The sequence below is a fragment of the Cibotium barometz genome, chromosome 6, assembly GCF_041138505.1.
Source record: "Cibotium barometz isolate CiBa-2024 chromosome 6, ASM4113850v1, whole genome shotgun sequence".
In the NCBI taxonomy this organism is placed as follows: domain Eukaryota; kingdom Viridiplantae; phylum Streptophyta; class Polypodiopsida; order Cyatheales; family Cibotiaceae; genus Cibotium; species Cibotium barometz.
This window is the reverse complement of record NC_141051.1, coordinates 56,159,468-56,182,202: the sequence shown is the minus strand read 5'-3', so window position 1 is coordinate 56,182,202 and position 22,735 is coordinate 56,159,468. Positions and strand designations below refer to the sequence as shown.

At 45.7% G+C, this 22,735-nt stretch overlaps 1 protein-coding gene across 2 annotated transcripts in view; it reads right to left on the bottom strand.

Moving 5' to 3' along the window:
* Positions 1–3,580: 3,580 nt before the first annotated feature.
* Positions 3,581–22,735, bottom strand: part of LOC147637880 (GABA transporter 1-like) — a 39,853-nt gene continuing 20,698 nt past the window's right edge. The window contains exons 5-8 of one of the 2 annotated variants that reach the window (XM_086799708.1): positions 18,556–18,690; positions 4,559–4,689; positions 4,204–4,437; positions 3,581–4,110 (exon numbers count right to left, since the gene is read on the bottom strand). In XM_086799708.1, the coding sequence (XP_086655834.1) occupies positions 3,730–4,110; positions 4,204–4,437; positions 4,559–4,689; positions 18,556–18,690 (881 nt within the window). In that variant the 3' untranslated portion in view covers positions 3,581–3,729. The remainder of the gene's footprint in view (positions 4,111–4,203; positions 4,438–4,558; positions 4,690–18,555; positions 18,691–22,735) is intronic. The other variant, XM_086799709.1, reaches the window with a different exon arrangement.

Here is a 22,735-nt window from a genome sequence, read left to right as displayed (position 1 = left end):
AATATCGTTTAATTTTTTCCATGACTCACATTGTGAGTCCAAGAGTTTTATCCGAAGGATAAAGTTTCTAATGGATTCATTTGGTTGATGCTCGATTGAATAGAGTTCTGTTGCTGCACTCCACCGATCACCTTGTCTGGAAAAGCCATGTATAAAGTTTGATTTCAAGGTTTTGAAGTTAGTCTTGATCGCCAGCATCAATGTGATGAACCATCGACTAGCTTTTCTCTCTAAGCATAGGTTCAACACATGTACCTTGGTGGGGCAGTTGGGATTTCCAAAGGCTTTATATCTCTGTTCAAACATTTGAATGAATTAAACAGGATCTGATATTTCGTCGTACTTTCTCATAATTTTAGAAATTTATACAGCTCTATTTCTGTATGAGTCACTAAGGCCGTATGTGAGTGCTCTTGTTGGACTCTGAGACTCACTGAGTCCTTGGGCTACTCCCCTTCCTAGAGTAGTCAATATGTCCAAGGTGTGGGCATCGAGAAAAGGTTAGTACCTATAGGATTTGTGGGAATGTTAGGTTAGGGACCAAAGCTTGGTGGAATCGAAAGTAATAGGGGGTGTAAGACCTGATAACACGCTTGTTATAGACATAGCCAATGGTATTGGAAGATGCATTTGCGGCATAAACCTCAATGGCTAGAAGATGTCAGCAGTGGGTTCAGTCCTTGTGTGATCCTTGGCAATCCCTCTATCGTTGTCATGTCTAATTACGTAAATGCTCCTTAATGAGCAAACATAGTTTTTTTTTTCGCGTGAACGAAGAGTCTCACACCGTGAACTCCAGACTTCACAGAAAAATTAAATTCATTTTTTTTTGGCTGCATGAACGAAGGGTCTCACGCCATGAACCGGACTTCACGAAAAAATTCAATTTATTTTTTGATCACGTGAACAAAGGGTCTCACGCCGTGAACCCTTATCGGTTCACGTCGTGAACCGAACTTCACGAAAAAATTAAATTCGTTTTTTTTAGTCTAGTAGGAAATACGAATTTTTCTTTTTCGAGGAGATATTTTTTGAATTTAAAATTAAAAAGATACATACATTTTTCCAAAAAGGTAAGTGGGAATCAAAAAGTCAACCTTTTTATAACATCCCTTACACCCTTCATAAATGATCCCAAAAATGGACAATTTAACAACTCATGAGCATATACTCATTGAATGCTTTTAGCCTTAATGAGTTATGTAAAAAAGCGATTAAAATTTAATTTAAGATTAATCTTTTTATTAATCTTTCTCTTTATACTAATTAAAGACTCTAATTAATCACTAATTCTTAATTAATTCACACAATTAAGCACATCATTAGATAAAGCAAGGGAATGCTAATCTTATGCATCAACAAATGTGTAAATTAATCTAAAATAGAGGATTAATTAGACTCTTGATTGTGGTCTCCTCTTTTAAAGTAAAATTAAGTAAAGAGAGTCAAATTTCTCCAATTAATGAAAAAATTAATATAATTAGATATTTTGATACATCTAGATGCTCTCAAAACACTCAAAAACACTAATTTCTACTACTCATATGATCAATTTAGATCCCAATTAATGCATTTTTTATTTTTTTCTCTTGAACAAGATTAATCATCCTTAATGACAAAAATCAATCCATTTAAAAAAATTAGTCAAATTCAAAGATTTTTTATGGTTTTAATTTTTTTTTGAAAAGCTTAAGCTACTCTTAATGCTTGCTAACACTTTAATGCAAATAATTTCAACAACAAACACACAATTAAACTAAAATTAATGATTTTAGTTCTATATTTAACACTATAAAGAGAGCTAACATTCACTAAAAAATACAATCTATTGCATTATTTGATGCAATGGTTGCAAACTAAGCTAATACAAACTATGTGCAAGCCCTAAGAACATGAAAAACCACAATAACAACACTGAAAATAACAAATTAACCAAAAGGCATTCGTTTTCAAAAACAAAAAAGAGAGCTATTATATACCAAGTCACACAAATCACCATCAAATCCACATCTTTTTTCATGGGAAACCATTAATCAAGATAATGGGCAAAAAATAATGCGTAGATTAGAGAAAAAATAATGGAAAAAGCCAAGGAATGACTTTCCGACAGCGGCGCCAAAAATGTTAAGGCTCACCCTAACCCTCCTTGAAACACATCCAACAAGAAATTACATGGTGAACCGCAATTGTCGTGAGGATCTTTCCAATGGCCGAGCTCGTAACCCTTGAGGTCTCTAAGCTCTACAATTCCTTAGAAGCAATTCCATCGCGCCTCCCGGCGGCGACGACGAGCGTTGTCACACCACTGTGTTGCACGACGGGTACTCATTCCTCCTCTCACCTTACTTTACTCACACAAACTCACTAGCATGCATTAGGGAGAGAGATTAGCAAGAGCAAGACTCAATTGCACAATGGAAGAGTATCTTATATTATGAGAGATATTCACTTATATACATGGCCATAAGTGTTCACACTCACTCAAACTGTGGTGGACCGAGCACTTTAAGCTCATAAGAGGCCTGATGCTATTACAATGACTACTCTCATATAATATATCCATGAAGTACATCACTTAGGACTTTATCCTATCTTACTACCACACACTCTTGAAGCAAGACTCACCACCATAAATACTCAGTCACACCATTACGGGCGCCCATCGAAGTCGTAGCTTTGGACACTATTGCTTCATATCTTGAATGTATAACCCTTTGGTGTATCTATCGTGACTTCTTGACGTAAGATAATGGCGGTAGATCTTGTTAACCCTAGAATTGGGTTAACATTTTCCCGAACCCTTAGCATTGTGAAAAACTTTGGTTTTTCATACCATGAAAAACTACCCTGTTTAGAATGTAGTACTATGGAAAAACTTTGGTTTTTTATGCCATGAAAAACTACCTTGTTTTTTCACGCTACACTTAAGCTTGTTTGACATCCACATACTAATAAATCATCACCAAAATATTGTACTAACATGGAATCATCATGTTGTACTAACATGGAATCATCACTAACATGCTGTACTAACATGGAATTACACAAATATATAACCAAAAGGAAAGAGTTGATTCACCGAGCGAGAAACTCATATTTTTCACATCGTGACAAACTAACATCGCAAGGCAATATATATTTAGTATCAAAAGTGCATCTACTTGGTTGTCTAACTTCATCATGTGTGTGAAGAAGCCCAAATAAGCTTAACTTTAACACCATGAAAATCTTTAGTTTTTCACATCGTGAAAAACTCAACTGGTTTTTCAAAACACAAAGTGCTACCATCCAAAAATTACCATGCTACATCAAGGAGGCTATCTAAGTATAGTGAAACATATATATTGCATATATATGTATATATGTATGCATGCATGCATAAATACATACATATATATGATCAATTTGTATGGAAGTATTCTAAAACATAATATTCTAGCATGTTATAAACAAATATAAAGTATGCTTTGATATATGGTAGTATATATATATAGGGAGAGAGAGAGAGAGGTATTAACGTCGCTAGAATGCAACATAGTGCATATATGACCAACGATGGGACTTGAACTTGGGTGGATCATTTATGGAGAAATATGGACGTATATTTTCATTTACATATTGGAATTTCAATTATGAGTGTGTTATCTCTTTTTTGATTAATTTTATTTTTGGCATGGTTATATTTGAATAATCCTTGGACCTTATATCAAAAAGAGATGTTTGGTGATTTTACAAGTTGGCAAAGAGTCGGTAGGTTTTGGCGTTGAAGACGATTTGACGGAAGGAGGCGATGCTGCCAAGCAGCACCACCACAACAGCAGCAGCGATGATGAGATAGTTGACGCGAGGGACGAGCCGCGGGCACTCGGATTTGAAGATGAGGTTGTGGAGAAGAAGCGGCAAGATGATGCAGATGGGGGTGAACCCAAACGCCCCTAGGAATGCACTGAACTCTGCAAAGAACGGCAGCATCGAAGCAACGAGAGTGGCCAGAATCACGAACCCAGAGCGAACCACAAGCCGTGGTAGTAAGTTCCGTTTCGCGAATCTCCCCTGATTGGCATCCGCTACAGCTCCTTCCAATTTCTCAAAAGCGGGCTGCAAGTAGAGCTGCAATATAACATCTCTCACATGTTACAGATCATAATTAAGAGAAAATTAACAACAGATTAGAAATGTTTAGATCTCGTATGCAAAGCCCACCACAGCAATGATAATAAGTTGAAGGCAAGCACACAAATTGCCTATGAAGTATAATGTCTTGGGAACCAGGAATACGTGGCCAGACATCATGTTATTGAAAATAATGCCTGATGCGTTCCTCCCAAATGCCCAATAACCAGACATTGCAACTGAGAAGGAGGTAGTGAGTGCCACACTGTAACACAGCACCAATCCCTTCACCATCTTCCCTTGTGTGGGAGGGGCTATCGTCGCCTACAAACAAACCAATCCCAAGTTAATCTTTTTCCCTTTCGTTTATAGACTCCTGCTTTGAACAAAATCATCTCCCTTTTTAACAAACAAATTATTGAAACTCTAAAGAAAACCTCATCACCTGGATCTCCACAATAAGAGGATTCGCATAGGCGCTGATCATGATTGATACAGAATTGAAAATTGCAAACGTTTTATGAATGGGTGTCCCTATAATCGAGTAGTCCTTTTGTGGGGCAACCTTTGAAAAACCTGACACAAGTGAAAAATGCATGGTGAAACAATACTCATGGCTTGAGAACCTCACCTTTATATGTATTGCTACCTATTTGTTGTTAATTCGTGGCAAGTTCTCTTATGAGCCAAATGTGCAATTATACGTCAGCTCTCTACGTCCAATTTTATTGACATGCTGGTTTTTATTCTTCTTAATACAGTGATTTAAACACCCTAGTATATAAAGACTTGTTCTGTGATACGCTATGTATTCGCTACGTTTTGGAGTACTTCATCAACCTTACTAAAGTGCTGCATGAGGATCTTTACTGTTACCTAAGGATTAGCATGGGTGTGTTAAGGACATATAAAGGAATGAATTATTAATCATCACCTAAGGATTACCATGGACGTGTAAAGGTATGAATTATTAATCATCGTTGGTGCTATACTACTATAATGAAAAGGACTCTGACTGGAGATTGTCAAACTCCAAAATCTGTATACATCTATATAACATGAAAATGAGCAAACGCAAGAGATCCACCAGCCTGGAAAACGCTGAACTGTGTGTGGAAGAGAAAACGTAGAAGAGAGAGAGTGAAGCTGTGTGAACTCTGCACTATATACAAGATCCAGTACACAATACCCAATACAATGGAGTGTGGGGGCAGCCCCGCTATATATATGGTCCAGGACTGCTGGTCGGCCAGCCAAAAACAGGCCGACAGCAGTCCCAACTGCTCACGACCAGAAAAATGGGAGTCGGCCAGATAAAATCCAGTCGGCCAGAACTGAGAATAGTCGGCCATCATCTACTGCCCCACGACCACAGAAAACAGGGAAAAAATACGAGAAGATGGGGAAAAATGAGAAAAGGTACAGGGTGGGCACACCCACAATAAAGGCCCTCTGTGAGATAATGTTGTAACATGCGGAAGCTCTGGGTAGTCTTCTTTCAGCCCTAAACACTCTTGGAAACCATCTGATGCAAAAACGCACCATCTGATGCAAAAACGCAGGTAGAGAGAGAGTAGAGAGAGAGAGTGAGAAGTGCTGGAATTTCAGTATATACTATGGTACAAAAAGGTACATGTCTTTGCAGCCCTTGGCTGCCCTCTTGAAAAGGTGATAACACACCCAAAACTTGCCCTAGACTAGGATCCTAATGACTCTCACCCCTAGTGGGTGGAATGATTAAAACAAGGAGCAAGGAGCCCTTTTTATATGGGACTTTTGACACTTTATGCTGGCCGACTGCTGGTCGGCCAGTTCCATGTCCAAATAATCCCTTTTAGCCCTGCCCGACTGCTGCTGCCCCTTGTCCTTGATGCGCATGCTGCACACCCCTCTGCTGACGTAAGCCGACAGCTCCTCTGGCAGCCAGCCTCCACTGTCCTGCAGCCGACAGCCATCTGATCATGCTTTTGCTCCATGTCCACCTCAGATGAGTCACCTGAAGCTCCTACCTTCTGGTTCTACTGGTTCATAATCTTTATCTGCTTGCCCCTTCTGGATTTAGCCCTAGAAATGTCCATGGCATTGCTGATGCACATGACATCCCCCTCTGCTAAACTTGATGACGGGAATCCAACCTGCTCTTGGATGACTGTCATCATCCCAATCCTGTCCTGAAGTCCCTCTGTCATCATCCATCCCTGGCAAACCTTTTTCTCTGAAAATCCGTTCTGTTCTCCAAACCACTCTGTCTCTGATGAAGATCTATGCATCTGGTTCCTCTAGTCCACGATCCGTTCCTGCCCTGATTCTGAACACCGTCTTGGTCTTCATTCCTGGAGCTGAGTCTGGCACTCTCACATCACCCTTGGAGGATCAACCTCCCTTGGGACCGTTCCCTTAGAACCTATCTGGCTCACGGAACTGCCATCCCCATCTGGTACTGTGGAACACCACCAACAAATCTCCTGGGAGTTCTTCCCGATCTGTGTTCCCGCCTTGGGCTTCGAATCCGTGTACTTTCCTGTACCTTGGACCTGTACACCATCATCTGGGACTGAATCAGTGTTTAGCTTTGCTGAGCCTGATGCTCTGATACCAATGTAACGCGCGGAAGCTCTGGGTAGTCTTCTTTCAGCCCTAAACACTCTTGGAAACCATCTGATGCAAAAACGCACCATCTGATGCAAAAACGCAGGTAGAGAGAGAGTAGAGAGAGAGAGTGAGAAGTGCTGGAATTTCAGTATATACTATGGTACAAAAAGGTACATGTCTTTGCAGCCCTTGGCTGCCCTCTTGAAAAGGTGATAACACACCCAAAACTTGCCCTAGACTAGGATCCTAATGACTCTCACCCCTAGTGGGTGGAATGATTAAAACAAGGAGAAAGGAGCCCTTTTTATATGGGACTTTTGACACTTTATGCTGGCCGACTGCTGGTCGGCCAGTTCCATGTCCAAATAATCCCTTTTAGCCCTGCCCGACTGCTGCTGCCCCTTGTCCTTGATGCGCATGCTGCACACCCCTCTGCTGACGTAAGCCGACAGCTCCTCTGGCAGCCAGCCTCCACTGTCCTGCAGCCGACAGCCATCTGATCATGCTTTTGCTCCATGTCCACCTCAGATGAGTCACCTGAAGCTCCTACCTTCTGGTTCTACTGGTTCATAATCTTTATCTGCTTGCCCCTTCTGGATTTAGCCCTAGAAATGTCCATGGCATTGCTGATGCACATGACAAATGTACAGACAGGAGATGACTGCTAACACCCCCTCTCAGCTCCTGGATGTAGAACCAACCCCAGTGAGCTGAAGTGCTACCGGAGCATAGCCTGAGGTAGAGACTTCGTGAAGAGGTCCGCCGCATTGTCCTCCGTCGAATAATAAAGAAGCAAGATGTCATCAACCAAAATCTTCTCACAAACAAAGTGATATTGTATCTCTATGTGCTTGGTCCGGGCATGGAAGACCGGGTTCTGAGCAATAGCGATACAGCTCTGGTTATCGCACTGGATGACCGTGGGCTCCTTCTGTGGAAACCCAATCTCGCCAAGCAACCTCCGCAGCCATACAACCTCGCAAGTAGCACCACAAGCAGCCCGGTACTCTGCCTCTGTAGATGCCAAGGCAATAGTTGGCTGCCTCTTGCTGCTCCATGAAACAGCTCTTGAGCCGAGGGTAAAACTGTAGCCTGATGTAGATCTCCTTGTGTCTGGATCTCCTCCCCAATCTCAGTCACTCCAGCCTTGGAGTCAAACTCGGTCCTTCGTTTCCCCTCTAGTGTCATAGAAGAGTCCAAGATCCTTCGTACCCTGCAGATACCGCAAGATCCGCAATCCTACGTCCCAATGAAACTTCAAAGGCGTCTACATGAACGAGCTCAACAACCCCACAGGAAAGCTCAAGTCCAATCTGGTGTTCAGCAACCAGATCAATGAACCAACCAGCTTCCAATACAGAGAGGCATCTATTGGCTCACAAGGATCATTCACTATAAGCTTTGTGTTCAGGTCCATCGGTGACGTGATAGGCTTACAGTTCTCCATCCCAAAGGCCTCAAGCAACTCATGAACATACCGCTGCTGAGAGACAAAGAACCCCCTCTGAGTCTGCCAAATCTCCAATCCCAAGAAGAAGTGGAGTAAGCCTAGGTCAGTCATCTCAAACTCCTTTGACAAGGCAACCTTCGTCACTACAATGTGCTCCACATGACCGCCAATGAGAATGAGGTCATCCACATAAAGGATGATCAACGTTACCAAGCTGCATTCCCGAAAGAGATACAAGTTAGGATTTGCAACTGACTGAAATCCAGTCCATAGAAAGAAGGAATCAATCTTCTGATTCCAAGTCCTAGGAGCCTGCTTAAGACCATACAAGGCCTTCCACAACCTGTAAACCATCCCCTTTGATCCTGCAACCTCAAACCCTGGAGGCTGCTCAACATACACCTCCTCCTATAAGTCACCATCTGCAACTTGCTTGGCTTTTCTACAAGTCCCTTGGGAAAGAGCTTCCTCAATTGCAGGAGGCTCTTTGTCCCGATTGATACGAGACATCAGAGCATAGTTCACCTGTAAAGGCTCCTTTCACTGACAAACGCAAGAACTGAAATGTTCCTGCCTACTACTGCCAACATCTAGCAAGCCATGCACCATCTAGTCTCGGAAAGCCTGCTGCAGCGTATCCACATTCAAGTGGTCATGATGAAACTGCCCCACATCACCCAACTGAAAATCTGTAAGAGAGAGTGCTGAGAGTTTGTAAATCCCATTCTCCACTCCACCTTTCCATACAACCTAACCTGTCGCTTTGTCCCAAAGAGCAACAAAATGCTCCTCAAACTCCACCCGTACACCAGTCTTGCAAACCTCATACACTGACAACAGATGAAAACCAAGAGATGGGACGAAAAGAACCTGGGAGGAATGCTTCCCTCCTCTGCCATCGGAAACGATCTCTAACCTACCCTCACTGTGAATAGGAACAGTGGACTCGTCACCAATCAGGATGTGACCTACGTGCCTCCGAAGATCCTACAATAACTCTCGAGAAGGGGTCATGTGCTTGGAAGCACCACTATCAAGAATCCAATCCCGAGTGTCCCTAGCGGTGAGTCCAACCGCCTCCATGCTCGAAGAAGATGAAACGCCGGTGTCCATTATCTCCAAGTGCACAAAAGTTGGGAGTCTTCACGGTTACTGCTGAGGAATCTTCACTCTTCTCGGTGTTCCGCTTAGGACATTTTCTCCAATAATGGCCTTTCTCGCCACAATTGTTACAGGTCCTCTGTGCCTTCAAGGCGTCATGATCCACGTCGGGCTCCTACTCGGAAGACTTCTCCTGTGAAGCCTTCCCTTTTCCCTTACTGCGACCTTGCGACCGCTAGTCAGTCAAGGCCTCAGAACCTCCGCCCTGTGGAGGGTTTGTAAAACGCTCTTCCTGGTCCAAGACCATAGACACAAGCTCCTCCCATGTGATGTGTTGAGTCAGCCACTAAAGAGTAAAATGCTGAGTATTGAGAGGTCAAATGAGACAACAAAGTGATGGCCATGTCCTCTGCAGATCTCTCCTTCCCCGCCTGAAGAACCTGCAACTTGTTGATGTGCTCTCGCATGGTTGGCAACTTTGCAAGATCCATCACCCGCATCTGAACTTCCAAGGAGATCCGGTTCATGGGTGATACCCTGTTATACAGAGAAACCAAATGCTGCCAAACCCCTCTGGCCAACATCATATGTTTGATATGATTAACCACGTGTGGTGTGCAATTAACGAAGATGAAAGAACGCACACGGGCATTGACACGATCCCACAACTGTGCCTAAGCCTCCCGTTCTTTCCTAGTAGAGGGTAACAACTCTCTGTCCTCCAACTCCGGCCGTGGAACACCAACAATAATGAAATCAACCAAGTCATAAGACTCCAATACAGACTCCATCATTACCTTCCATGTGCCGTAGTTGGTCCCATCCAACTGTCAATCCACGGGGAACGTGGGGAGAGTAGGGATCTTCACGTGCTTCTCAACCATCTCAAGCAAGTCTCCCACCATCGGGGAGGTTACTTTGGTCTTGTGAAGGGAGGGTGGGTGGGAAAAAAGATGAAGAAGAGGCTGCAACTAATATGCAAGATGGCTCTCCAACAGTGATGGCCGCCTTCTATCCAATCTCCAAGTCCCAAACAGCCCAACAGATCTCCAATCAGCACCCAAAAACCAGCAGTCCCGCAAGCTCTTCAAATCTCCCATAAGCTCCAAGGTCTTCAAGAAACAGTCCCACAAGCTCTCCAATGTCTCCAACCTTCAAGCCACCTAGAGCTCTGATACCATGTCGGAATACGCAGCAGATGTGAGAAAAACTGCTGAGAGCACAACGTAGTAGGACACCAACATGAAGATGAGCAAATGCAAGAGATCCACCGGCCTCGAAAACGCGAACTGTGTGGAAGAGAAAACGTAGAAGAGAGAGAGTGAAGCTGTGTGAACTCTGCACTATATACAAGATTCGGTACACAATACCCAATACAATGGAGTGTGGGGGGAAGCCCCACTATATATATGGTCCAGGATTGCTGGTCGGCCAGCCCAAAACAGGCCGACAGCAGTCCCAACTTCTCACGACCAAAAAAATGGGAGTCGGCCAGATAAAATCCAGTTGGCCAGAACTGAGAATGGTCGGCCAGCATCTACTGCCCCACGACCACAGAAAACAGGAAAAAAATACAGGGAGCTGGGGAAAAATGAGAAAAGGTACATGGCGGGCACACCCACAACAAAGGCCCTCTGTGAGATAATGTACAGATAGGAGATGACCGCTAACATTGTCCACGTACAGCCATATGATACGGTACGGTACGGGAATTTACCGTACTGTATGAAATTTTGGAGTACGATACAGACCACGGTAAAGTACGGTTTAAAAAAAACACTTATAAATTTTACGGATTTTATCAGTTTGAAAGGATAGAGAGCTCAGAGGTTGTTACAGAGCTTGAGAGCAATGGCAGCTTGAGCTTGAGAGGCTAGAGCTATGAGAGCTTGAGCTTGATAGCTTGAAACTTGTGATGGAGAGAAGGTCGTAGGAGAGCTTTTTAAAGGGAGGCCAAAGAGTCCAAGGCACCCACCCAAGGCCAAGGGGGGCCAAGGCCCAATTGTTGGAAGACGGTCTACAAAGACAGAGAGAGAGGGAGGTAGTTATCCTTTGCATCCACACCAAAATTCAACATCCACAGATCCTTGGCTGTTGAGCCTAAAAGAACACCAAAAGCCACCAAAAGCAAGCAAGCCCCATAACAGTAAAAAACAACCATTTTTTTCAAAAAAAAAAAAGGGTCAAAACAGCAACAGTCAAAAACAAAAGAGGGGAAAAAGAAAAAGGGGAGAGGGGGGGAACAGTCCGTACAATATCGTACCGTTCCACACGACCATGTCGTACGACGTATGAGAGCAACCATGTACACATACATAAATATAATAATACATATTGCACCCATACATATTTATATATACATATGTATACATACATACATTCATATGAACATACATATTTATACATACATACATTCATGCATACACATGTATGCATGCATGCATGTATGTATGTATGCATACATATGTGTATGCATGTATACATGTATGTATGTATATATGTACGTATGTATGTATGCATGCATACATGACTTTCCTCTTGAATCATGTATACTTTCTCTCTTTGATAAGAAGTTGCTACCATTGGCCTCCTCATCTAGAAATTGGCTTTTAATCTAGTGTCTAAATCCTCCAACTCTATGCTTAGGTATTTCAACAATAGTCTCTATTTGTTCTTTGCATTGGCACCACGACCTTGTCTTTACCATGTCCGCGTAGCAATAAAGGTTTTTGAGAGGTAAAATGTTAACCACGAAGGGTAAATGTTTTCATGACTGTGAAGGGCACAGTGTGTCATCTGCAATTAGGGCTCCAAAGCTTCAAATTTGAGCGCCAATGTTTTTCTTGGATGCCGGGAGTCTTTGTTAGTCTTTAACCTCACGATTAATAAACTCTCCCTTTACAATGTAAAACAGCCCCAAAGCACCAACAGTTTTAACCATCCCCAGGCACAGGACTTTCATGTATATAGATCAACCCCTTTTGGTTCAGTTATACATCTCCTTCTATTATTATCTCATCGTGTGTGTGTGTGGTTTACCTCTGCACACTTGACCCAAGCACATTGTGAATGGCTTCTACTTGTCATGTCCCTTAGGGTGGTCCCATTCTCATTGATCACTTTCGTTAAAAGGCTTATTAATCTTAATATGATTGAGAACCAAAAAGCCCCACAATTTTTTGATGATTGGCAGTCTCTTTTAGATGAGACAACCCTCTCCGGCTTAGCCATCCCAGAAACTCTACAAGCCATGTTTCTACTGACAGCTCTACCATCATCTTGGCGAGCCTTTATCACTACACTATCTTCTCTAGCCATAAGTACAGGGTCTCATTCTCCTAGTAATAGTAACAAATCTATTGCTACGATGGTGTCATTCAAGCCATCAAATAAGCGATTTACACCTCAAAATCGTTCACAACCTCAATCTAATTTCAATCAACCAAAAAAAGGTCACACTGCTTCTACTGGTCCTCCTAGGTCAACACCTCCATATAACAGCAATGTCTCATGCCGTTATTGTCAAAGGCAAGGGCAACCATAAAGTCACGCACAAACTCTATGCCCTGAATCACTAACTTAGCACCTAGAGCTTCATACTTGACGCTCGTTGTCATGCCTGTGCTAAGACCCTCAACCTGTTTGTCCACCGAAGTCGGCTCGAAACGGGCACGCCTAGCGGCCTGTTCCGTGACCACATCCTCCGTGCTACCGCTGTCAAACAAGACAACGACTCTCTGGCCACCTATGTAGCCAAAGGACTTAAGCAATTCGTTGCGCTCATACTCCTAGTCATGGGCGCCCTTCTGCTTATCTTTGAGCTCCCGGCTAATAATTGCTCCAACTGAAGCACCGGGTTTGAAGAACTAGGGGTAGCCGCTGGGGTCTGTGTGGGAGTTGAGCTCACCACGGAAGCTGTGGAGGCGGCGGCGGCGAGCTTTGGAGGCTTCTCAGGACAATCCCGAGAAGTATGTCCTTTTGTATGACAAAATAAACATGTACCCTCCTTGTACTGAGAAAGCTCCTCAGCACTCAACTTGCCACCTGTCTTGCCTGCCTCCGCTTTCTGGTCTGGAGTAAGCTTTGACGCATTGTTCGAGTTCTTGGAGCCAGAGGCTCCTGGGCTCTATCCTGGGGAAGACCCCGTCTGGTTCTGGCTTTTGCCCCCCGAGGCGGTAGCCCTGGGAGAAGCCGGCTGGGAAGTCTTGGGCTTGCCACCATTATGTTTCATTTCTGCACTCTGCGCAAGCGAGAGTGCGTCCTCAAAGGTGGCTGGCCTAAACATACGTCCTCAAAGGTGATGCTGGAGAGCGGGTACGCTCCTCTAGAGCCAAGATCTGCGCCTTCTGCTCATCCAACTTGGCTGTCTGTTCTGCAATTGCTCGCATCATCTGCTGGAACTGGGCAGCCTGTATGGGCTGCCCCATACTTACCCTACAGCCATGTAAAGGCTGTGAACTCCTCGAATTTGCCTTATTCTTGCCCTAGGGCTGTCCTACAGCCCCTCCATGGCTGGTGGGTTCAGCCTGGGCCTTCCTGGCCCTCATGGGGGTGGTTCTACACCATTCCCATGCCCACACTAAGATCCGGGGTAGCCCTATGGGCTGGCCCCTTGTCCTAAACACTACTCAGTGATCTGGCATCCGGTACCATACCAGATACACAGAATCACTGACATCATTCTAGAGGGAGACTGGCACTGCTTCATGTGCAGGACAGTGCACACCTGACCTTAGACTCATGTGCAGGACAATGCACACCTGACCTCGGACGACTGAGATGGATCCCTGGCTGACTCGTCCCGGACTGGGCTCACATGGGACCAGTTCACCATCCCAGGTCCTGCACCTTCTGTACAGAAATGTCTACGTGGCATCCAAGTGCGGGATGCACGTGACACTTCTCTTCCATGCTTTTGCTCCAAGTCCAACACTTGGTCCTCTTCTATATCTTGTGCTCAAAATCCTAACTATATCTGGTTCATACTCTTTATCTGGCTGCCTCTTCTGGATCAGCACCTGAGAATGTCCATGGCATCTTTCATGCACATGACAGTACCCCCAACTCCTGGCAGACTACTTGGAAGCGACGAACCTGCTGCCGTCAAGCTAAGCAGGAGGGAATGTCACATGCTTAATGCATTGGAGTGCTATGTGACACACTAGCTCTATGTTAGTGCAACATTCATACAATAGGATTACCTTTTTTAGGAATATTTTGTCATATGTCGTGACCCCATTGTGAGTCCTAGTCCGGGACGTGTCAGACACAAGCTACGTAGGTCAGTCTCTACAACCAGAGAGAGTCTACGTGTGTCAGTCCTCTTACCCACTTGGAGAATTCATCAGATAGATTCATGTAGAGGTCAACCTTAGCTTTAGAAAGTGCATTAGCAAGCATGTGGGGCATATACACATGGGCCAGTCCATAAGGCACCGCGACAAGGGGGTTGCCTGGTACATGGGTCTAAGGACTCTCTGGTACATGGGTCTGCCAATACTCCTAGGCAAGAGGGCTAGCTCAGCTAGCACACTCGTTACTTTCGCCATCATCAAGTGCCATGGATGGCATAGGCAGCCAGTCGGCAGCCTACAAATGTCCCCATTCAGTGGTCGACCAACATAAGATGCCTATTGGCATGACCACATGCTCGAGTCGGCCAGTATAGGACAACAATAGAAGCAAGTCGGGTAGGATTGCCAGTCGGCCCCATCAACATGAGAGACAACATGGAAATAAAGCACAAGATTAAACGCTAGATATGATATTTTCCCCTTGTCCAAAACAAGCCGACAACACTTCTACATCATATATAAGCAGTCACCTAGTTCACAGCAAAATTATCATTCATAAAACAGTCTACAAGCAGTCAAGAGAAGTAGATCCCTCTGGCCTTGTACATACATTCAGCAAAACAACACTTTAGTGTGCTATAGCCCCAAGGCCTTCACGAAGAGCATTCTACAGCATTCAGCCAACATATGTGCTGTAACACACGGAAGCTCTGGGAGTCTTCTTTTAGCCCTAAACACCACTGAGAACATGTTCATGCAAAAACGCAGACAGAAGGGAGAGTAGAGAGAGAGAGATATGCTGGAAATTCAGTATATTCATATGGTACAAAAAGGTACTGCTGCCTTGCTAAAAAGGTGAACATCACCCAAAACAGTCCCTAACTTGGACCCATTCCCTAAAGGAATGAATGAGTTCATCAATGGGCGTACACACCTATTTATAGGCTATTGGATTTTCTTGGAGTGCTGGCCGACCAGCAGTCGGCCAGCCGACTCGTCATAAATGCCTGAATCTGGAGCGCCTGCAGCCGCCTTGCCCCTCTGGAACAGCCGACAGCACCAAGTCATGCAGCCGACAAAGTATCCACGTCCTTCTCCAAGTCCACCCTAGCCACATTTTGCACCTTGTGCTCCAAATCCTAGCTCTAATGATCTTTTTCTTGGTTGCCCCTTCTGGATTAGCTCTGGGAATGTTCATGGCAATGCTTGCACATGACATCCCCCTCTACTAAACTTGATGACGGGCTTCCAACTTATTCCTTGGATGACTGTCATCATCCCAGTCTTTTCCCGAAGTCCCTTCTGTCATCCATCCATCCCTGGCAACCCTTTTCTCTGAAGACCCGGCCCGATCTCCAAAACCACTCTGACTCTGAATAATATCTATGCATCTGTTCCATCCAGTCCCCAATCCATTCTTGCCCTAACTCTGAACACACGTCTTGGTCTTCATTCCTGAGAAATGAGTCTGGCACTTTCACATCACCCCTTGGAGGATAATCCTCCCTTGGGACCGTTGCCCGAGAACCTATCTGGCTCATAGGACTGCCATCCCCTCTGGCTTTGTGGAGCACCATCGACAAACCTCCTGGGAGCTCTTCCCGTTCCTGTGTTCCTTGCCTTGGGCTTCGTACCCGTGTACTTTCCTGTACCTTGGACCTGTACACCATCCTATGGGACTGAATCAGTGTTTAGCCTGATGCTCTGATACCAATGTAACACGCGAAAGCTCTGGGAGTCTTCTTTCAGCCCTAAACACCACTAAGAACATGATGATGCAAAAATACAGATAGAAGGGAGAGTAGAGGGAGAGAGATATGCTCGAAATTCAGTATATTCATATGGTACAAAAAGGTACTCTGTCTACAGCCCTGGGCTGCGTTGCTAAAAAGGTGAACATCACCCAAAACAGTCCCCAACTTGGACCCATTCCCTAAAGGAATGAATGAGTTCATCAATGGGCATACACGCCTATTTATAGGCTCTTGGATTTTCTTGGAGTGCTGGCCGACCAGCAATCGGCCAGCCGACTGGTCATAAATGCCTGAATCTGGAGCGCCTGCAGAGCCGCCTTGCCTCTCTGGTACAGCCAACAACACCTATATGCAACTGACAGCACCAAGTCATGTAGCCGACCGACAGAGTATCCACGTCCTTCTCCAAGTCTACCCTAGCCACATTCTGCACCTTGTGCTCCAAATCCTAGCTCTAATGATCTTTTTCTTGGTTGCCCCTTCTGGATTAGCTCTGGGAATGTTCATGGCAATGCTTGCACATGACATATGCATCCCTCAGTTTTGGGTTTGCATAGTGGTCATCGAGGAGCTATTAAAAGGACCTTGGATAGCATATGGTTCAACCTGCGGTCGGTCTACTCGTCCTTGCGTTTGGTAGACCTCAGTCATCTTTCATACTCATTGTACAAAGTTCTCCAAAGAAATATAAGCAAATACTCCTGCTTGCAAGAGGGGAAGGGGGGGGGGGGGGGGGGGATGGGTAATTGGGACCCGATACTGTGTCGACTCTCTCTCTCTCTCTCTCTCTCTCTCTCTCTCAAAGTGGAATTGCATAAAATCGTCCCAAGAAGATGTGGTCCATAGCCGACATATACGCCCAACTCTAATTGTCAACGGCTACTCCATCACTCGAACCTGTACTTCCAAAGCTCTTGATGAATGATGACAAGGGCCTTACTTTGGAGGAAGCACTCTCTGCCCTTGATACCCCTCTCTGGCATCAAACCATGGACAATGAATTTCATGTTCTCTAGTCGAACGCCACATGGAGCCTAGTGAAGCTTCCTCCTGATTGTCGCCCAATCACATGTAAGTGGATCTCACAATGCACATACCAGCTTAGTTGTACAGTACAAACCACGCCTGGTTGATCGAGGCTTCTCACAAGTCCCTAGGTTTGAATATGATGAAACCTTTTTTCACCGGTTCAGGGTATTACATCATTCAGAGTGCTCCTCTCTATTGCAGCACACTTTGACTATCCCTCCACCAACTAGATGTGAAGACTTCCTTCATGGAGATTTTAGGGACGAAATTTACATGAAGCATCCACCCTTGTACCAATCCTCCGCTCATCTTGACAAGGTATGTCACCTTCACAAGGGAATGTATGACCTCAAAGCAATGACCAAGGCGGTGGTATCTAAAGTTTCACCAGTTTTTTGGTGGGTCATGGATACAAGTGGTTTCAATCTGAATGGATACAAGTGGCTTCAATCTGATCCCAACACTTCTACAAGGCATACTCCTCTGATTTTCCTCGCCTTGGGCTTTACTGTGCAACAGAACCTATGCTCTTGAAGCCAGCAAGAAGAAACTCTCAGCTCCTTTCCCTCTAATCGGCAGTGTTGAGATTTCATTCTGTCTTAGCATTCAAGTACGCCGGGATCAATCCAGCCATCCATTGCACATGAACACTTGCAAATTTACACCGGAGTAACTGAATGTATGTATTGATGCGGGATGATTACAACGTAAGTGGGGCTCTCTTAGTATAGAACTAAAGAGAGCGGGTTAGTTACAACAACTGGAGTAACATACAACAAGTGTCCGGTAGGTTTTTGCATATGTGAATGCATGAGTGCATGTATGCATGGTCTGTATAAACTTGTATATGGTATAAACCATTCTCATTCCCCCTTTCTAAAACTGAGCAATGGTTTGTGAGGTTATGTACTATGAATGGAGATGTCGGAGAAGCTGCCAGCAGCAGCTTCATCTTTGTGCGCGGTAGTGGGCGCGTCTTGGGTGTGTCGGCGGAGACAAGAGCTATCCCCTTACTTGTTGAAAATGAAGGAGCAAAGCTCCAAGAAGAACGCGCTGCGCCAAGCATGAGCAAGGCTCGAGCGGTCGGCACCCAGTCAGTGTAGAATGCTGTTGAGGCCAAGAGTAGTGTGGAAGTCAATGACCAGAGACAATGAGACGAGCAAGAATGGGGTGAGAGCCTGAAATAACAGCGAATGAGATGCAACTTGGTGGGAGTGTTTACCTCCGGATTGGTGAAACGGTTGGATGAAGCTGATGTCAGCAGCGGAATGACTTGAGGGTGTTGGTGATGCCAAAACGGGGCCGGAAGGGTAGTTGCTGTTGTCAAACTTAGGTACGACTGAGTGGGCAAATGGATCTGCAGCACATGTGACAAAGAAGACCAAACATACGAATTCAGAAAAGGCTGCAAAGGCGATTTCTCACCAATATCTTGCGAGGCACATTGACCTCAATACAGAGGCAGAGAGCTGGAGAAGGTCGGTTTTGCCGTGAGTGGAGCTGGGGAAGCTTTGAGAGCGGGTTTGTTGTTGTAAAGGGGCCAATTTGATCTTTAGGCAGGGCCAGTGCATCATGTGAAGATGCGCATGGGGTATAGAGACGCCATGGTGAGATAAGGGTCTGAATCACCTTCCCTTTCTGAGGGGGAAAAGTGTTCACCATCAGATGTGTGTAGAGCACGTCCTATGGATTGGCGGGGGCTTGGTAAAGCATATATCAAGAGTTGGTGAAAGAAACCCAGATCCGATTAGAGGGCCTCGAGGGCCGGTTCAGCCAAAGGGGAGCCAAAGCACAAGGTGCTGGCATCTACAACGATCAAGCAGGAGACCGCCACAGCTTGATTAGACAAAGGAACCAGAGAATTCAAGAAAACTGAAATTACCTCCTCATCAACTGAGGGATCGGAGGAATTCATTGCCAGTTCGCCTAGAGTAGGAACTCATTGAAGAGATTTTATGAAGCAATTGCTGTTGTGCTGCCGGTGTAGGCCTTGGCTCATACTGAACCTTCACATGATTCAGAGCCTAACCCTGGGCTCCTGTGGGAGGCCCCTTTCCTTGGCTCCCGCCCTGCATGAACTTGATTTACTGCACCCAGCCGTTCAACCTCCCCACAATGGCTCCCAGCCTCCCATGTTCTCTTTACAGAGACTCTGCGGTGTGAGGGGTGAAGCCTCGTTACAGGTTGCTGGTCTCCATAGCCGCGATAAGAATTGAACGTATGTATTGATGGGGGCTGTCTTAATATAGAACTAGAGATATTTCCAGTAGAGATGTGAGCTAATCCTCCGCTAATCCTCGTTCATCAGTCACTTCGAGCGCTCCGTCCAGGCCGGGGCAGTCTGCATGGCCGCCCCGTCAGGCTTTCCTCAGCCTAACGCGTGGCAGTTGCATGCTCTTTCTACGCCCTCGCTACTCCAGTTCAACGTGCCGAGTCGTCTGGTGGACCTCATCGGTGCTGCTCCTTCTCCTTCGTGCTTCCCGTCTCCACCTCATGCAGTACTCGAAGCCTTCCATGGCCTGCCCAAGGAAGCTGCTCTCAAGATACATGGTGCTGTCTCCGGTCCACCAGCCCTGAATCTCCCTCCTTCGCTGGCGGATGCCCACGGTCTTCCTTCCTTTGATCGTCTCTGTAGCGGTGGCCTTGGTGCTGCTGGAGTAGGCACAGGAGACTCACATGTTGGAGGTAAGCCCTCAGTCACTCTTCCTTCTTCTCAAATCAGAAGGATCCAGCATGATCTGGAGAACAGGGCTCTTATCGGACTGCTGGCGGGTCCTAGACCCCCAGCAGAGTCTATCAGAAGCTGGAGTGCGATTGGTGCTGAAGTGGAGACCATCCAGGCCCTCCCTGAAAACCACTATCTGTTTGTTTTCAAGATCCCGCAAATGGCGTTTAATGTCCTCAGCAGAGGCCAGTGGCTCATCCGTAATTCCCCCCTCAGCCTATTTCGCTGGAACAAAGACTTCAATCCCGAAGCCTCTGCCTTGGTTAACTACCCTATCTGGGTAGAGTTTCCTAATCTGCCCCTCCACTACCATAATCACCTTGGAGTCATTGGCTCTAAGCTGGGGAAAGTTCTAGGTGGAAAACCCCGCTCGAATTATGTGCCTTCATGGCACCCTCAAGTTCTCATAGAAATGGACATATCTATGGATCTCCCCTCAGCTATTGATATCTTCACCGATGATGGTGAACACCTTGAGCAAGCCATAGTGTACAAATACCTCCCATCCGCCTGCTTTCACTGTGGTGCCAATGGGCACTTCGTCAGAAACTGCCCTCGACGTGCCTCGGACAACGCCCCTTCCCTAGCTTCTCCAGACGCCACCCCTCTTCAGCAAGCCCCTAAAGTAGCTAGAGTCTCCCCCCTAAGAGGGCGGCCAAAGAGTCCTGGCAGGATGTTTCTAAGACCAGGGCGAAATCTATTAACAAATTTGCCCTCCTAGCTTCATTGCCAGAGTGGGTGGACTCTGAGGTTGAAGAGTCTCTTCTCTCGGGCTCTGATGATGAAGAAGCTGAGGTGGGTAAATCGCTGGAAGACCATGTTAACGAAAATGATCAAACGGCAATGCGAGAACTGAATGTTAATGCTCTGGCGGGAGACACCTCTGCTTATAAAGGCAAGGAGGTACAGGTGGAAGGGGATGGGCTTTCCACTCCTATGGAGATACACAAAGACCACAAAAGACCTATGCAAGCTGCTTCACAAGCATCGCCCATCAAAGCTAAGGCCAAGAAATCCATTAAGAAGTCCCATAAATGAGGATTGTTTCTTGGAACATCAAGGGTCTGTCAGACCCCATCAAGGCCAGGAAGCTGAAACATTGGTTTCGCATTAACAAATCGGAGATAATAGCTCTTCAAGAGGTCAAAGCAACGGGCAACGATCTTTTCAGCCGTCTTAAGGAGGTCTCAGAGGATCATAGATGGTTCTCTTCGTCTCATTCTAGGGGCTCTGGAGGAGCTGTTCTGGGAGTTCCTGTCAATTGGGGTGTCTCCCCTAACTCGGTTGTTGGGGGCATGAACTGGATTTCAGCCAAGGTAGATAAGCCAGTCAAAATGCAGATTTGTTCCGTCTATGCAGGGGGTGCTGCTGCTGACAGAGCCAATCTGTGGAGTGAGCTCAAGGCGACGGATGGCCCAATAGTTATTGTAGGAGATTTCAACATGGTGGAGTCCTTAGCGGATAGATACAAAGGCCTGGGCCATGTAATCAAGGGCTTAGAGAAAGAGAGTTGGGGCTCAAGTCAAAGAGCTCTTTGTATCTATCCTTAGCGGATAGATACAAAGGCCTGGGCCAGGTAATCAAGGGCTTAGAGAAAGAGAGTTGGGGCTCAAGTCAAAGAGCTCTTTTCTTTGTGGGATTTAGGTGAGGAAGCTGAGTTCACTTGGCAGAACTACTCCTCTGGCGAAAACGCCAGGAAGGCTAGATTAGATAGATGTTACATTTCTTCGGAATTAGCCAATATCTACTCCAGGGTCAAGTCAAAACCTAAATACTCCTCCTGTTTGTCGGATCATTATCCGCTGGTAGTCACCTTGGATGGCAAAGCCTTGGGTGACTACCAGCGGATCATTATCCGCTGGTAGTCACCTTGGATGGCAAAGCCACCAAGGTTAGAAACTCTTGGTTCCACACTGACACTTCCCTCTTTCAGCTAAAGGTGGTGCAAAAAGAACTCAAGAAGATCTGGTTGAATGCATTCAGTAAGGCTCACTCCCTTGCCGCCCGCGGCCTGGTCTCAAGCTCTGAGGGAGTCCCAAAAAGCTCTCACTGGTTTTAGGAAGGAGGTTACTATCATAAGAAGGAAAAGGAGAGAAGCTACCTATCTCCAGCTTATGGAACTTGAAAAAGAACAATGCTGTAGCTGAGGACCAAGAGGAGATCACCAGGCTAAGGGCCCATATTAGATCTGAGGAGGAGCTGGCCTTCAAACATGCCACGATTTTCTTCAGAGAGTGGTGGGCTGGCAGGATCGATCGCCCGTCTAAAGAAATGTTCAAGATTCTTAGGAAGAAACAAGTGAGGGATCTAGTACCTCTGCTGACCACCAGTGATGGCATGGCTAGGACTGAGGAGGAAAACTGTGTGCTGGTCCGCAATCACTTTCAAAAGCTGTTTAGTTCACCGGAGCAGTCCAGTGAGTTGAAGGCTAAGGCCCGCGATTCGGTCTGGAAGGCTAGATATAATGTCATCTCAGTAGAGCTGGCAAGACAGCTTGATGTACCTATCTCAATCTCAGAAATTAAGATGGCCATTGAGAGCTTGAAACCAAACAAAACTCCGGGCTTGGATGGAATGCCGGGTGAGTTTTTCCTTGCCTTTAAAGATTGGATTGCCCCTTTCATCCAAAGGGTTTGGGAAGAATCTGTGAAGTACTCTGCTTTGCCCACCAATATCA